The sequence below is a fragment of the Chaetodon auriga genome, chromosome 6 (assembly GCF_051107435.1).
Source record: "Chaetodon auriga isolate fChaAug3 chromosome 6, fChaAug3.hap1, whole genome shotgun sequence".
Lineage (NCBI taxonomy): Eukaryota > Metazoa > Chordata > Actinopteri > Chaetodontiformes > Chaetodontidae > Chaetodon > Chaetodon auriga.
The window spans coordinates 20,949,518-20,967,384 of record NC_135079.1 but is presented as its reverse complement, the minus strand read 5'-3'; the positions used below and the strand labels follow the sequence as shown (position 1 = coordinate 20,967,384).

At 44.1% G+C, this 17,867-nt stretch overlaps 1 protein-coding gene across 20 annotated transcripts in view; it reads left to right on the top strand.

Annotated features, from left to right (window-relative positions):
• ppfibp2b (PPFIA binding protein 2b) overlaps positions 1-14,968 on the top strand; it is a 72,569-nt gene extending 57,601 nt beyond the window's left edge. For 9 of the 20 annotated variants that reach the window (XM_076732740.1, XM_076732739.1, XM_076732735.1 and 6 more), the window contains 17 exons: positions 91-151; positions 886-933; positions 2,202-2,364; positions 4,166-4,198; positions 5,237-5,269; positions 5,686-5,821; positions 5,918-6,037; positions 6,201-6,351; positions 6,758-6,869; positions 6,954-7,042; positions 7,214-7,336; positions 7,753-7,878; positions 7,964-8,152; positions 9,230-9,430; positions 10,784-10,849; positions 14,446-14,568; positions 14,818-14,968. In XM_076732740.1, coding sequence (XP_076588855.1) covers positions 91-151; positions 886-933; positions 2,202-2,364; positions 4,166-4,198; positions 5,237-5,269; positions 5,686-5,821; positions 5,918-6,037; positions 6,201-6,351; positions 6,758-6,869; positions 6,954-7,042; positions 7,214-7,336; positions 7,753-7,878; positions 7,964-8,152; positions 9,230-9,430; positions 10,784-10,849; positions 14,446-14,568; positions 14,818-14,841 — 1,798 coding nt within the window. In that variant the 3' untranslated portion in view covers positions 14,842-14,968. Of the gene's footprint in view, positions 1-90; positions 152-885; positions 934-2,201; positions 2,365-4,165; positions 4,199-5,236; positions 5,270-5,685; positions 5,822-5,917; positions 6,038-6,200; positions 6,352-6,757; positions 6,870-6,953; positions 7,043-7,213; positions 7,337-7,752; positions 7,879-7,963; positions 8,153-9,229; positions 10,318-10,783; positions 10,850-12,542; positions 14,569-14,817 lie in introns of those variants that run through there. The other 11 variants (XM_076732734.1, XM_076732726.1, XR_013077252.1 and 8 more) reach the window with 10 other exon arrangements.
• Positions 14,969-17,867: the final 2,899 nt, after the last annotated feature.

The following is a 17,867-nucleotide window of genomic DNA, read 5'->3' as shown; positions in this document are numbered from 1 at the left end:
ATTGTCCAAAAATTCAATGTTGCCTTCGCTCACCTCAAAGTGGTGTAGGCAGTCATCATAGTCATGATATGATTTCTGTTTTTTTTCCAGGCATCAGCGCAGGTTGCTGTCCAGCAGTCTTGAAGAGCTGCAGAGTGGCTCCTTACAAAAGGTTCATCAGTGCATGTCAAATTATTATTATGTCAATTATTGGAAATACACAGCAAGGTCCCTGGTGCCTCATACAGCCAATGAAATTCCAGAAACCGGGATATGCCGCTTCAGTGGGTAACCTTAAAGCCACAACAAGGACACACATGCAAATATATATGACACAGGGCTTGAAATGATAAGTATAAATATAGATATTCATAACTAAATATAATAAATAGCCTTTCTTTGCAGAGCGCCTAGACATACCTTTGGAAAGACATATGTAAAATGTTCATTTTCTGTGGCATTGTCATCAATTTTTACTGAACTTGGGCTACAGTAAGGCTCCATGCTGCCGTCCCATTGTGTTTTCCAGCTAATGAGGCCCAGTTAGAGTCACCTGCAGGCACCTGTTTGAAAAAAAAAAAAAAAATTCAGGCCTTCAGTGTGTTCAGACGTCTATTACTCAATGCCAGTAGCAGTGGCAAAGTGATCCTGACTTTTGGGGAAGAAAAACCTCAGAAAAGACAGCACCACCATACATGAACTCCACCTGGTTCAGAACCAGCTTTCACCAACCACACCTGCTGCTGCACCTGACCAGGCTGCACACTAACTTTGTTCTCTCTAAACAAACACTGCTGCTCTTTTAATCTGACTGTGTGATTGCTAACCTGCTAACTCTGGGTTTCTGTGTACATGTGTGTACGTGTGTGTGTTCTTTCCTCTCTCCTGTGTTTCTGTTGGCTACAGGCTGTAGAGATCCAGCCAGTTGAAACTGAATCAGACGTAGGGGCGGAGGTACTGATCTGCTGCATGACTTCACTCAACCTAACCTTCACCTAACCCCCAGAAACACACAAACACACGCTTTACATCGCTGTTCATGATATAGCAGGGATAGGGCCCACATGATTTGTGGATGCTGACCACACAGGCTGCTTGCCTTTTTTTGTTTTATTCATCCATTATATGGATGCATTTTTGGCTCTCAGCCTGACATTGTGTAGGCTCTAAAATTTGTACTTATGTCAAGTTGTGTGTAGTTTTCACTTACTATGCAAATTATGCATTGGATTTGCAAGAAAGAAGTGTGTGCTACAGAGCCTAAAGCTGCAGTCCGTTGCAAGTCAGAAGTCAACAGCTCTGAGTTTGTATTCCCAACTCCCAATCTAAAGACGTCCCAGCTCATCTGCTCAGGAAAACATGGACGCCTGCAGCACGCTGAACTTCACAAGCATATTAGCACACTTTAAATGAGACAAGAGGATTATTATTTTTATTATTATTATTATTATATTAAAGCATTCTTACCTCTGCTGAATCATCGAGGTTCTTCCAGATATACAGTACGTAACCTTTGTGAATTCTCTGCTGTTCAACTTTTTCATATAATCCCATTCAAAAACTGAGCTTAAGTAAATGATGCTATGTCTCAGAACCTGTTGTGAGCCTTGTGTTGCACAGCACAGACAGTGATGTAATGCTCCACGTACCCTTTGACCTCATGTTCCCAGTGTGACAAGCAAAGTTCACAGCTGAGTTTTCCTCCTGAGTCAAAGAAAACAATGTCTCCTATGTGATCACAGCCTTACAATCAAACACATATCATTGCTCCACACAGGCAAACACATATCCACACAGTGTTCATACACACACACACACACACACACACACACACACACACAAAGGGCCAAGACCCACCTGAAGTGGCTGTCAGTAGTGCTCGGCATCATGGCTGCCTCCCAGCTGTTTCTCTCTGCTGGCCTTTCTCCTCTTATTCCCTCAGAACCCCGGTGACTTTGATGCCTGGTCAGATGCTGGCATCATCAGACATTCACCCTCCAAAAGACACTCTGTTATGCAACAGAGCAAAGAGGCAAAATCAAACCATGACTCCGCTGTTCACTTATGAAAGATATTTACTCCAGGTTATCAGTCAAGAACATGTTTGAATTCAAAGCAGGAATGAATGAAAGATGATACGTTGATCTCACATTACGTTCATTCATTTGGTTCTAGTCCAGACTAAATGTGGAACGCATGGTTTCCTTTTCTATATTCCACAGAATCCTCCTCTGGAGCTGAGCAAGTACCAGACTCTGCCGGGAAAACGCAGCAAAAAGAGCGAACTGACTGCCGAGCTGAACGGTAACAGAGAGGGAGACGGAGAGTATTTATCTCCTGTCCAGCTCTCTGCTGTCCACAGCCATGACCAGGACTACAGTCTCAGTGAGTGTCTACATCACTAACCAACAGGAGATGCATAAAGTCTGTCCTCCGTCTTCTGCAGCCGCTTGTCACACAAAGATCACTTTCAGTGTTTTCTGCCTTTAAAAGGAAAAATGCTTTAATGAAACATGTTGACAGTGAAGTCTGTAGATTATCCAGAGTATGTGGGAAACTGGGCCTCATGCAAGTTCTGACAAAATTGTAGTTAAGTGGCAGATATTTAGGAAAGATTGTCGCATTGAGCAATTTTCCTGAATGTAGTACTTTCTCTTAGTACTATAATTTAGTATTTAGTAAATGTCATTTGCAGTATCAGTAGACAGTCACATGAGAGGTCAGTGTGGGGCAGCTCGTGGCAGTTTTTCACGTGCTGCTGTGCTGAACTCTTCCTCAGACGTGTGTGTGATGTGGCGTTTGCATCAAACAAAAACACAGAATGGACACAATTGACTCAGTCTGCAAGAATATGAGTAACATTGGACATAAAATGAGGACACCACACAGATACATCAGCACCATCTCACCTGCACGCAGGCCGGCTGCACCTCCTGCTTTGGCAGCGTGTGGGACAGCTCAGGAGGAGGTGAAGACACGTCCCTGAACTGCTCGAGCTAGACGAGCCGCCCCGACGAGCACGAGCGTGGTTTCTGTGCAGACTCCAGGGTTTTAATCTCAGATCAAAGAAATTTGTCTGAGACAGGCGAATTGTGGCAGGAGTCTTGGAATCTGCTCTCGTCCTCCGTCTGACAGCTGCCTCGAGCTCGTTATGCAGGTCACCTACTGAGGGCTATATTCTCTCCTCTGATATCTCCTCGACTGTCACGTCCACTGCACCGCCTCTCGTATTAGCCATGGACAGCTTTGTTTAAGCAAGCCAATTTCTGACAGCCCTGATGACACCTTGTCGCTCGCTTATTAATATTTTATGGCTGTTCTGGGTCTTTATACGAACGCTAACGCCGCTGGATGTGCTCAGTTTTCGTCTGATGATTTCTGACAGCAGGACTTGCAGCTCTGCGGTATGAAATTCTTTTACTCTCGGGTAACCCCGAGGTCGAGCCTCTGCTCACCGAGCTCCGCGTCTCTGGAATAATCTGCACATTCAGGAGGCGAGCTCTGTTGATTCTTTCAAATCTGGGCTGAAAACACACCTGTTTTCTGTTCACTGTGATCCCTCCTGACTGACAAGTGGGCTAGCTACTCCAACCCAGTTACAGTTATAGAGCATGAGCAGATTAGCATTATTACCTTGTGTGTTCTTCCCATTTAATATCTTGTGTTCTCTTTTCTGCTGAGTGTACAGCGACTCTCTGGGTGATGTGCACTTTAGATCGACTGAAGTTTTCATAAATGGAATTTGCTCACAGTTGGAGCAGAACAGACAACCTTGTACTGTTGATTATGCTAACGATCACACCTCCTCATGTATAGCTGGTGTTCATCAAATTGAAGTGAGAGTTTGGTGCATCTGACTTGAAACACTGTTACGAGCAAACCTCACAGAAAACACTCAGAGAGATTCAGGATGGGGACTCGGAAACGTTCTTGCACGAGGCCCATTGTTTCTGAAGAGAGACGCTGCTGTTGCTGCTCTAATCACCACAAATGGACTTAACTCACCTCAGTTGTAGTTATCTGCGTTACTAAATACCACAGGGCTTAAATGGGAAAATATGTCCTTGAACAACTCGAACTAACTTTGCTCCAACTGCTTCCCTCTCTGTGCCCTTTCTCCCTCTCTCCGCCTCCTGTCTGCTTTGCTGTCGGATTGCTCTTTTCTCTGTTTGTGCTCTGGCTGCAGTTCGCTGCAGGAGCGCCAGTGCTCCGGCTCTAGGTACTGTATGCTCACACAATATTCAAATGTCAGCACTGGAAATACACCGGAGAATTGAGTCAGCTCGCTAGTGTTGCTGCTCCGAATCTGGAGTCATGCAAACAAGTCTTCTGACAAACAAAATTCAGTTATCTCACGAACAAAACAAGATTGTCCCTGTCACAGCCAAACCTCAGAGGTGAGCCGAGTCAGGGTGAGTAACACCGAGGATCAAGCTGCTCTAAAGCCGGGATTATTAGGACTCCCTCGACTCGGAGAGCTGTCGAAGATAATGCCCGGCTCTCTCGCATCAGCATTAACTGAAACACACACACACACACACACACACACAGGCGCACTTCAAGCTAATAGGCATATAAGCACACAGCCAGCCATGTATCATCCTACACAGAGCCAGAGCTTAAAGCAGGAGGGTAATCAGAGGGCTGTGAGAGGGCGAGGAGCGCCAGCTTAAAGATGTTTGCAGTTCAACTAGCTTAGACATCCAAAGTAAACAAAGAAGGATGCAGCCTGACATGTCCTCCTTTCCTCACCCGGCTCACTCTCACCGACAGAGCAAGGTGTGCTCAAAGGAAACAGGTGAAGCATAAGAGAGAAGTGATTAGCTTCCCCATCAAACACACATGTGATCGGGCTTGTTTTAGCTCCACTTCAGTTAAACTCCTCAGAGTAGGTGTTCTCTTTTCAGCCTCTTGGCAGGGTTTTTGAGAGGATGTGTCAGGTTAAGAATCGAGACAGGAAATGGGTGTGCAGCGACCTCATTCCAGTTAAGGTCATCCTGCCAGGTGACCTCTCATATATGGGTTCTAAACTGTTGGCCACCCCCACTCAGCATCTGTGCAAACAAATACAATTTTCATGTAAACAAGGAAATGACTCTCTGGCCCAGTTAGGCGCCCGCCTGAGGCTTGTGGATTCACTGCTTAATACACTTCACATGTATATAACATACATTTTGGAGGTAAACTAATGCTAATGCTTACTTCTGCTTTCTCTCTGCTGGCTCTCTTCTCACTTCACTAACCTCCTCTGCCTCAGGATCTCCTGGAAAACATGACCTCTATGACGTTGGTGCGTATTGTATCTCAACCCCAGCGTGAAACTCTGTTACATTGTGTTGAGATCAGTGAGCTGTAGTCCGTTGAAGTACAACAAAGTGGAGAAATCATGTTTGATGGAAATGGAAAACACTAACTGGACTGTTGGATGCGTTGTTGTATTAATTCAGGATGACAGTTTCTGGATGATTTCCATCAAGTGGTCAAATGATAACCTGTTGCAGCACACGTCACCTCTGTGGAGTTATCATTGAAACAGCCACTGTTTTGAAGTCATGGGGCTTTTCAGGAAACTATATATTATGAAATATGCAAGAATAAATGTAAAATGAGAGAGAGTGTGCATGAACTTTGAGCAAACATGCAGTTTGCATGAACTCGCATGGTGTTGAGAATCAGTGATTATATTCTTATGTTTTTGTCTGGCAGGGCGTCCAGAGAAGCTAGAGGAGTGTGTCCTCTCAGACCAGTCCCCTCTGTCCTCCGGAGTGGACTCTGGACAGCAGTCCCCTGTCTCACCAGAGAACAGGAAGAGTCACAGAGGAATCAAGAAACTGTGGGGGAAGTAAGTTTGACAGTACTGTTTAGGTTTTGGTTTTGTTTTTCTGTACCTCTGTCCACTTTTCCTTCACACACTCATCAATGCTTTGGTTGGCCTCAGGATCCGTCGCAGCCAGTCAGGCAGTCCTGCGCAGGTTCATGACCCAGAGCTGGGGGAGTTCAAGAGGGGAGGCTTCAGAGCTACAGCCGGACCAAGACTGTCCCGTTCAGGGAACACGCGGTACAAAAACACACGTACACTCACACAGACTGTATGTTGTGTTTACCTGGATGGGACTGAAGGATGTCATAATACATTAAGACTTTACAGTGTGTGGTTCCAGGTCTCATTTCAAACTGTTTCTCTCCTCATCGTTAACCTTTTTGTCTTGTCACCCTGTCAGAGACCTGAAGATGCCTTTTGCCAAGTGGAGCACCGAGCAGGTTTGTGACTGGCTCGAGGACATTGGGCTCGGTCAGTACTGCATCCTCGCTCGCCACTGGATCACCAGCGGTCAGACTTTACTGTCAGCCACCCCGCAAGACCAAGAGAGGGTACACACACAATCACACACACACGCTACCTACTCTATATGGAGCATGCTTCCTAAAGATGTGTCTGGCTCATTTGGTTTACCTGACAGAATAATCTTCCATTCAGCCTGTCAGATAGTTTTCAGTTCTACCTGTCTCATCATTGTTGCTGTCTGTCTGTCTGTTTGGCATTTAGCAACGCCTGCCTCTGCTTTTCAACCTGCTTGTTAGTTTCGCCTTCAACGCTGTCACCTCAGACCCCCCCCCAACACCCAAATCTGTCTGTCTCTCTCAATAGGATCATTTTAATGAGATAATTCACTCTCATGGTGGTGTGTTCTTCCTCTCTCAGGTGAACCTGCGATTTCATCTGTAAGATTTAAGTAAGTGTGACAAGGTGCTATTTTTCCCTGCGCTGTGTCTCCAGGAGCTGGCGATGAAGAATCCCCTCCACAGGAAGAAGCTCCAGTTAGCCATCAAGACGATCAGCGGCAAGCAGGCTGAGAAGTCCGCGGAGCTCGATTACGTCTGGGTCACTCGTACGTACCGAAAGCACACATAAGAAAACGCTGACAGAGCTTCACTCTGAGGTTTCCTTACATGTGATGTTTTATGATCCCAAGGCTGGCTCGATGACATCGGCCTCCCCCAATACAAAGACCAGTTTAATGAAGGCAGAGTGGACGGGCAGATGCTGCAGTACCTCACTGTGGTGAGTTTGGAGCTAATGATGTGAAGGTCAAATAAAAGCTGCTTTAAAGTTAAACCAGGCTTCATGGAATTCCACATCAAAAGTGACCCAAAGCTTGCGAGCAGAGATCCGATGCTCACTTTCTCCTTCCGCTGTCGTAGCTGCTCTCATCTCTCTGTGTTCTGTCTTCAGAATGACTTGTTATTCCTGAAGGTGACCAGCCAGCTGCATCACCTCAGCATCAAGTGCGCCATTCATGTTCTCCACGTCAACAAGTTCCACCCTAACTGCCTCAAGCGCAGGCCCAGCAATGAGGTAAGTGTGGGGGTGTTATTTTCTTGTTTTATTGGTTTTATTCAATTTCAGCTTATTTTCTTCAAAATCCTGTTCATATGTGTCTTTTTGTATTTCCTTGTGCACTTTGAATTGCTATACAAATAAACTCTCCTTGCTTTGTCTTAACTCCATCTCTTGTAAAGTTTACAATTTTTCCAACCATTTTTCACTGCAGGTTATACAGTTTTAGATTTTGTGGATGTGTTTTATTTTTCTCCCATTCCAGGCATCCATTGCTCTCCATTCTTTTCTGTTTGTGATGTCTAATCCATACTATTATCAATTCTCCAATAAAATGTTTGAAATTTCAAAGATTTTCTAAAGCACACTTGCATGGAAATTGAAAAATTGTAGTCATTTGTGTATCTACAGCACAGTGTGTGTTTGTGTTTTAGAACCAGTTTGCTCCCAGTGAGGTGGTGCAGTGGTCCAACCACAGAGTCATGGAGTGGCTGAGATCTGTGGATCTCGCAGAATATGCACCAAACCTGAGAGGCAGCGGTGTGCACGGAGGCCTAGTAGTGAGTGCACGAAATCACACAGTTTGTGGGACAACAAGAGAAAAGCGCTGCAGAAAGCATCATAAATGAGTCTCTCCTCTCGCAGATGCTGGAGCCTCGGTTTAACTCGGACACGCTGGCCATGCTGCTGAACATCCCTCCTCAGAAAACCCTGCTGAGACGCCACCTAACCACCAACTTCAACAGCCTGGTGGGAGCACAAGCTCAGCAGGAGAAGAGGGAGTACACTGAGGCAGCAGGGTACACCCCACTCAGCATCACAGCCAAAGTCAAGGTACGACGATGAAGTACGGGAAGAGCAAATACTCAGAGGCAACAATGCCGCATTAGACAACACACACACACTCACACAGCTACCCCGTCCTCTCTTCCTGCATGTGTGAGAGAAAGCACCTTAATTCGAGGTGAAACCTTGATGTGCCAGCTCAGTTTAAGCTGTGAGCCCTTCGGTGTGGTGCAGCGTGTGAGCAGAGTAAACCCAGGACTGCGCTGCTCCTCCTCACAGCTTTAGGATCCAGCCATTAGCTGCAGCCTCAGCTTTAAGTCCCTCTTTTGCTCTGCTGAAGAAAAATGGAAGAATAATCCACCCTAAAACACAATACGCTCTTGCTGTTGACCCAGTTATGACCTTGGACACTTAGATCTGAAATTTCTTAAGCTGCTCTGTGAGCGCTGAATGTTTATGCGGATGGTTTGGAGAACACATTTGACCTGGAAGGCATAAATAGACTGGATCCAAAAAAAAAAAAAAAAGATTTATTTGTGTGCGTGTGGATTTCCTCCCTGGGGGCCAGCCAGCTACCCAGTGATATCCTTTGGTGCTTTGTGATAATATCAGAGTGGCTTTAGTCAGCAAGAGCAAGCTTAGAGGACACATTTCTATAAGCTGCAGTCTGTTGCTGCCTGGTATCACTTATTACTCACATGCACAGAATGCAACACTAAAGCACAAGAAAACAACCTGGCTGAAAGCATGTGCCAAAAGAGGGAGACCACGTATGCTCTCTGAATAACAGCAGATGTTTTAAAGGTATTAAGTAAACTGCAATAGAGTGTGTCGGTCAGCAGATCAGTATGTATGCTAACAATGAGCTGCAGAGTCTGTAGAGTCGTCACAACAGGCAACTCCTTTCATATAACACATAGTTGTTTGCTCCTTTTTTAATACAAAAATATTGAATAGAGCAGCTTTGCTGGAGTTTGGGACCACGATGATAAAAAATGTTCAATGTAAGACAAGACAGGCAAAAACACAAGCACATAAATCATCAGTCATTTTCAGTCCTGTCACCTGTGATGCAGATCAGTCGTATCTTATCAGTCTCATCTCTGTCATTTCTTGTCATTGCAGCCGAAGAAGTTGGGCTTCTCTAACTTGACTCACCTCCGGAGGAGACGGCCGGATGAATCCACAGACTACGTCTGTCCGGTCGAGTCGTCCTCGCCTCAGTCAGAACAGTCTGCAGTGAACGGGGTGCAGGTGCGGCCCTACGCCGGCTTCAGAGGCCTGAGCCCCATCCTGGACCGAGAGTCCGACCGCTCCAGGGACCAGGTGGGGCTCGACGACAGCAGAGCTGACGCGTCTCCGTGAGAGCTGTGGCAACAACATGACGATACTGTGTTGTCATGCTTTTCATCAGCCAATCAGCTGTCACTGCTACTACTCTGCTTCCTTTGCTTGCGTCCCATAATACCTCAGTCCATCCGCTCCCCGCTCCTCTAAACCCCCGCCCATCAGCCCGACCCTGTGCCTTACGAGTGAAGAGATTCAGAGACGCCCAGATAAACCTGCCCGACTGTGTTACAGTCACAGCTGCTTGTCATGAAGGGTGTACTGAGACGATGAATCTACACACTTGAAGTATTTTGATTTCATTTCCAGTCAGATGCCTAACTAACCCGACCTCAGCCTCAAACCTGTGCCATGATCTAACTCATCATGAGAGAACACAGCGTCTCTCTGGACTCCACTTCCTGTGACATCACTTCCTCTAATCCATACACTATATATGGACATCTCTTGTTGTGCAGTATTAAGCCATTGTTCTGAGGTTTGTGCACCACCATTATATGATTTTATATGTGTGTGAGTCAGTCATCACGTCATTTAAAGCTTTGATTTTAATACGGTTTTGTCACATGGTCAAGATGAACTTGTGCAATATTTGCATAATATTATGGAGGGATTTTATTTAATATTTATGTCATTGCAGAGGAAATGATAAAATAGCATGTGTAGTTTGGACCTGAGGTGGTGATTTTGTACTGTTATTTTCATATTTTCTGTAATAGTATTTTTATAGCAAAGAAAATCCTGCTCCGCAAAGGATGCTTACATGTGGTCATGGAAATGTAAAAAGATTTATCAAATCATTTCATAAATAAAATCATACGTGTGTAAAGTCGATTCATTCTTTCTACACCGAGGCAGAAAGATCAGGTATTAATTTATTTTGGATGTAGAATATATAAGGCACATTATATGCTGCATCTCGTGGACAAAATAAAGTGATGGACTCACTCTTGTGGAGCCACAGTTGGACGGCATGGCTGAGTAATCTGCATCAACCACTAACCTGCTTTCATCATCATCATCCTCACATCACGGTGGCTGTCATGACTCTTTATGACACCAGCTTCCCCCTCGGCGGACCAATCTGAGCCAAGATGGCTGCTGATCATTACCATGGTAACCCTGTTCGAGTTGACATGGGAAGTGCATGTTTGGGGGGGGGGTTAATGGCAATGCATACTTACATGAATGCAAACTGTATTCTGAAGCCAAGGAAACTCATCATTTAATATCTGTAATCGTGGCTTATAATGGGTTCATGAGACCCTGTATGTGCCGTGTGTGTGTGTGTGTGTGTGTGTGTGTGTGTGTGTGTGTGTGTGTGTGTTGCAGATGGCGATCACAGAGGGTACCATGTTGCAAATAGAAGCTCTGTCTGAAAGCATCAACAACCTCACAGTAAGCACCAACACACACAAGCTGCTGGTAATGACGTGTGCAGCTGATTCACTCACCGAGTAACTGGCCCTCAATGCTGGTAACAGTTTGAGTCACTTGGATGTAGAGCTCTGGAGTGTGTCTGGGGGAGAAACGGCATTAAAACACTGCAGATGTGTATGATAAGTGATAAAGGGATACGATGAGTTGTAGAGTGAAACACAGTCGCTGGCGCTTCATTATTTGCTGTTATTTTGTTCCTGTTCTGTTTGCTGAAGTCATCTCAGTAATCGAACCCGAAGGCTTTGGATAACAAACATGTAAAACCACTTCTAGAGGAACATCTCCTGTGAACCACATGAACCGTGAGATCTTTGAGAGAAAAATGTGACCTTTATTTCATTAATATTGAAAGAGATTCATTCAAAGGTGAAAGATTAAATCATTATATTTGAGTATTTTAGCAAACCTATAACCCAGTGGATGAAACCTTCCATTTATTATTTCAGAAACGGTGACCATTTTTATGCCTCCCATGATACTACAGAGGCCACAGGCCTAAATTAATCAAACTGACGGATAATTAAAAACACATTTTTCACAGCTGAGATGTCATAGCATGAAAAGCACGGGTGTAATTAATAATATTAATTACAACACAGCATTCTATGTAGGTTTGCTACTTTCCACTATTTCTGCTTAGCTTAGTGGCTGCAAGGTCCAGGTTCATGTTTGGTTTACAGATGTTTGAATGATATCTTCTCATCTAACCTTTGACAAGAAGGCAAATAAGCAGAGTGAGTAGGATTTGTGGTTGAGGTCTGTAAACACAACATTCAAAGCTGGCCCCTCCTCCAGCTCAGTGACACCTGAGTGCTTACGATCTGGCACCTGGGTGGTCTGTTTTTAGTTTCCCACCCTCACACCTCGTTGTTATTAGCTGGGCGCTACACACCCACTGCCCAGGTTGATGCACAGAAGCTTGTTTTTTTTGTGTTTTTTTGAGGAAAATCCTACTGATTTTACTGACTGGCCCTTTCCTGAGCAGAACGTGAGATATCACATCAGCGGATTATTATTGATGCATTAACATTTAAGAAGCATTTTAATGTAGCTGCTCGAGGTGGAGCTAATTGTCAATATTACACTGTTGGGGGAGTTTTGTGTGGAAAAACCTGAATCCACAGAGTAACTGCTATTAATAGCTGTGAAAATATTGGTAGTAGGAGTAGAAGTAGCAGAAGAAACACCTTGTAATTGTATTAGTTCCACCTGTGCCTTTCCAGTAAAAACCTGCTGTGTGGACGGCCTGTTGTTGCTGAACTCTGCAGTGAAGCTGGTTGTGTGCTGACTTTGGATAAATTCTCCTTATACCTCTTGCATGGTGTTATATATTACATGTAGCATTTTACACATAACTGGTATCATTTCTAACAAAGGAGGCTTTCGATGACACAATTGGAAGCCTTGTCATCGGGACCACATTTCTCATAAATCCTCACTGCCTCTTAGGTAATTTGCTGTCGTAATAAAACTGCTGTGTTCTGTTTTGTGTGTAAAGCCGTCTGACACAAAATAAGACTGATGGCCTTATTTGTTTGCAATATCCTCCCATAGACTGAAACTAAATGTGTTATCAGATCCCAGCTCAGTGGCAAACACCAACTGCCAAGCTTTCTAACCCATTACCACTCCCATGATGCTTTGCTTCCAGTACCTGCTCAGCCGAGATGAGCTGCGGAAGGAGCTGAGGCATTCGCAGACGGCGCTAGTTTGAAGGACAATGGCGCGGCACCGTTGGCTCACTAATGCTGTCGATCAACCACAGAGACCTGTAGCAACCAGTCTGACACCTGTACTGTACCTCAAGCCCCGGCCTAACACTGCAGTGTGGAGCTCTCACATCTTCTTCTACTAGCCGCTGATACCTCATGTAACATGTACAGTCACCCACAGTGGACCTACAGATGCCAGTGGACGTTCACAGTGCGGGAAACATTCATCAAGGGTTGCTGACACAAATCTTTGTTTAATTTCTACAATAACGAACTGAACTGTTACTCACAGGCCATTTGGTGTCCCTATGCAATGTACCTTCTAATGATCACACTGACCACTGTGTACTATATATATACTGTGCTGGTTAATCAAAGGGGAGAACAGGGCCACATTAGCCAATACTTGGTTCATGACAATCATATGAAATGCAGTATCATTTTGGAACAAATACTTGCCTAACCCATGTTACTTTGAAATAAGTTATATGGTTTATATGTCAGTCGATTAGTAGAGAGTACAGTTCTGTCGCCATTACGTAGTTTGTCCACTAGAGGGCACTGACAGGTTTATTTAAAATGTGACATGCCCAGTGTAGTACAGATCTTGGTCACAACTGTGGATAAATAAATCTGCACTAATCAGTATTTTTATATTAAAAGTGTATTAAATAAATGCTGCAGACGGACAAAGTTAGTGACTCACTGATGAACACGGTGGAGCATTTAGCTGCTAAAGAGCCAGACATTTTTCTCAGGAGCTGGTGAAGACCAAAACAGAGCTAAAAATAGAGCGTGAACATAGGACTGACATTCATCAGGTGAACAGAAACTTCGAATGAATGCTCATGTTGGCTGGTGTCAGCTGGTCCTGAATATGTAAATACACAGCTGTTTGTTCACAAGTTCCTTATATCGGTTTTATGGGGCCACAGTGTGTTTTCAGTTTGTTCAGCTGCCAAGTGAATCCTTTTCAATGATACATTTTTATGCTATGTGCTTATTTTAAATAGGAATATTGGCTGATGTATCATATTTTGAAACCCCTCAAATCAGCCACAAACAATTTGTGTTAGTTGGGCTCTAACTTCCATGGATGAGAATATTTTGTCCGGTATCAGCACAAGCTGTGGCTCGTCATGTGACCCTGTTCTCCTGTATTGTACTGTATATGCTCTAGTACAGCCCTGTTTTTGTAAATGACCTTGTCCATGTAGGCAAGCGTTAAAAATCAAAGCCTACTTTTACCAAGTCTATGTATGACTGCACAGATTTCAACGGGGTGGTCAGGCAGGGCAGTAGATTGTTATGTTTGGTTGACAAAATAAAAGCACTTTGACAAACTGGGTCCTCTGAGTGGCAATCAGCTAATGTTAAAGGTGCGCTTACCTTCATTGACAACACTGATATAGGAAGCCTTAAGCCAGTGGATGCTCTTACAGCTGGACTGCCTTACAAACAGATCAAGTCCCATTGGTCAAACCTGGAATTTCAACAAAGACAGAACATGTCAGTCCCTCCTAACCATCCAACCATTCCCCAGCAACTCCATTCCCTTCTTAAAGTTAAACTCCCACTTCATCCCATCATGTGACTTCAGAATACAAAGCCATTTGAGCTTCCTCCTGAAAAGAGACAGTTAAGCATTTTGTTTACCCATCAAACCCTTCAGGCTTACCCCCGTCCTCAAGCTGCTGCTGCTGCTGCCAGTTAACTGGTAAGATGAGTCTTTTGTTGACTTAACTAAAACTTGACAGGTTACAAACACCACACCCATGCTAACACTGTCAACAGGAACTGTGAAAATCCTTTTTATTCTACTGAAAGTTCTGTACATGTCAGGGGACTGAAGACTGCGCTTCACCCACAGCACCATACACACACTGTGTATCTCAGCAGGGCAGGGGACAGGAGTGGAGGGCAGGTAGTGGACTTGGAACGACAGAAACTTCCAGACCCATCTTGGTACGTACCTGGAGTCATTTTTGAAACTACTTTTAAGTAGATATCAGACCTAATGGCAGGTTTTCGATGTGCAACACAGAGAAATGCTCATTGATTCGCTGTTAAAGGGAAGAGCAGACAGTATTTCCCTATGATGCATTTACTTTTGTACCTCAAGAACACAACTATCAAAATGCTTGACCAAACTTTTACTATCCAGATGTCCATCCTAGATTATAGTCTGTAATCTAATCTTATAAATCTTTCCAGTGTATCAGAGAGACCACCCTCTGATCTCCCGCCCTCCGGCATCAGTCCAGCATGGGCCAGAACATCACCAAATCCATGCCTAACCCCTTCCAGAACTCCAAATTGTTCGCCTCCTTTAAGAATGGTCCCTCCAGCCCTCCCGCCTCCAGTCCCTCCTACGATCAGAGCATGTCACCTCGACCGAGCATCTTTGCGACACTAAGGAAACCACCCGTGGCCAAACCCAATGATTTCATTCCTCTATTCAACGACTGCATCTATGCCGCCTCATCCAGAACTCAAGAGTACCTCCTCTTCAAAGACCCAGAGGACAAGTTCCACGCAAGCCCTGAGGTGCTCACTCAGGTAGGTAGTTTTTCTTCTGAAGACACACCTCTTTAAACTTCACAAAATGGCTTTTAAGAGATCTTTAAAACACCTTGTCCTCCCTCAGGTCTTCCTAATGACCTACATCTCTCAGAGCGTCAGCCTCAACATAACTGATGCCTTCAACTGCACAGCCATGACACTCGAACAGCGCATCCTCCTGGGGGCTGACTGGGTTTGGGCCGTCCTCGAGAAGCCCACCAAGAACCCTCGGATCCAGATCGCTGTGCAGGTCCTACATCTGCCTGACAAGGAGGACTCTGAGGAGAACAACGTCCCCCCAGAGGCCTGCAGTGAATCCGTCCAGATTGCTCAGAAGGAGTCCAGCAACAAGACCATGTGCGAGAGAATGGTGGACTTCTGCACCTCCATTGGCAAGGACTGCTATGCCCTCTTCTTGTTCATGGGGAAGAAAAATGACAAGGGGAATATCTACGGGGTACTCAGCAACAACTTTGAGGCTGCCATCGGCAAGTGCAACAAGATTGACAGAGCTCTTATCGAGAACTTCTTCAAAGGCTCGAGGTATCTCCACACACCTTCAGGAATGATGCAGGCAATTGTCACCAAGAAAGACAGAGAGCCTCTCACTCTCATGATTAAATTCAGCTGAACCAAAGGGACTCATAATATCTAATGACCAATAACATGATACAGTGACACAGTAATAAACTGTATGCAATAAAATAAAAATGTGGGGCTTAATAATGGCTCTTTTGAGAAACAACCTCCAGTCTTACTAAAATGAAAATAGGAGGCCTTTGAAAGCAAATTCTGGTTATTTTCAACCTATCCCTGCTGTCGATGGAGCATCTCACAAGTATGTCAGTTCACTTGGAGAGTTTGCTGCTGTTTACTTAGATTCCTCTTTTCTGAAAGCTTCATCTAGGAACTCATTAAGACCAATCATACTGTGCTTCTGCACGTCTTTAATGAACTGCAAGGTTTCATCGTACCTTTCTGAATATCAAGTCTTAACTGTTAAAACGAGGCAGGTCCCACTGCAGTGTCTTAATGTGCGCTGAAGAAAAGATGTCTCACAGTGTGTATCTGACTTCTCATGTGTGGTAACTGCAGCACATGGTGGCAAAAACAAGAAAGATTAAACCCAAAGTTGCGTCAAGGATCCCCGTTAAAACCAATTTGTCGTAACCATTCAGATTTCTTTAAAACATTGCTCTCACAGTGGACTTTTTGACTATCCAAACGCAGGTGTGACTAATAACATCATTGATTTATGCATTCCATTTACATCTTTTACTTCAAGGCTTCTCCTGAAGGCCTTTTTGACAACAGACATTTTGACTTTCATAGTGGGAACTAGGAAACTGAAGCAGCTTAACGGAATTTAGCCATAGTTTATTTTATGTTACATATACCCGTGCTTCTCCTACGACATGTCAAACTGTCCTCAGTGACAAAGGCCTGTTCTCAAAGCAGACATTTTAACTTGTCATAATCAGGCGTTACTAATAACATGAATGATGGCTGCATCCCATATGCTTTACTCTGTGAGGGTGTTTCACTTGTATGTCTCACTGCTACACCTGAACTGAAAGGAGCCATTGTTAATGTTATTAGTTACACCTGTGCTTTCCTGCTCTGACACGTCCAAATAGAAAAAAAGCAAAACAAATGTGATCAATAGCAGAACTTCTCACCCGTCTTCAGTCTACAGTGAAAAGAATCGACAAGCCACCAAGCTGTGAACTAACATGAGTACATGTTACAAGGCAAAATATATGAGTGCAGAACCAGAATTTCATTGGTTTTATGAGCCGCATGTCATCCATCCTGACACTAAACACAGCTCAAAGGACTAGTTCACCTGATAATGAAGGTCAATCAGTGCATTTACCTGCATCCTGTGAAACCCCAGATGAATGTGTTCCCTACCTGCTGTGTTTGGATAGCACGTAAATTTAAGGTGAAGCTTCCTTTACTGTGATGTTTTGCATATTTCCACGGAGCAGCTTGAACTCCATGATTTTGCAGGAGCTATTTCACTGTTTGGATTTAGGCAGAAATTAGTCCATGAGTACTTTTATCTAAACATACTGTTTGTGGGGGGAATTTTCTTGTTTTCTTCGTGTTTGCGTAATAGCTGGCATTGTGTTAAATTGAAGACTAATGTACTGTTGCTGTAAATATGAGCGTATGGCGTATTTGGTTTTGGGTACAGCAGCTAAAAAACATGCTGATGAAAGGGACTGATGTGTCTTTTAAGCTACAGAGACACGAAGAAACTGACATGGAAAATATTCTTGAATATTAAGATATTAACAGCATGTAGAGGGTCAGAAAATATCGTTTGTCTAATTTATGTTTTCTTGTCTACTATGGTATTTTTTTGGATGATGTCACCATAGCACATCAGTGCACAGTGGGTCCACAAAGTAAAATATTCATTTTCATCATTCATCAAAGATTACTGTAACATGACTTTTTAGATCTTTAACATGATTGAATTAATTTGGAAATATTGTAAATGGCTCTTATTGTCACAGACTTCATTTAAATATAAACACATATCTCCTCCACATATCTGACTCAGTTGTTTTCATCACTGTTCTGTGCATTGGTGTCGTTTTTGTACGTCACTGAGTCTTCTGAGATACTTTAAGGCAGCGGTCCCCAACCACCGGGGCCATTTGGTACCGGGCTGCATAGAGAGACTGAACAAA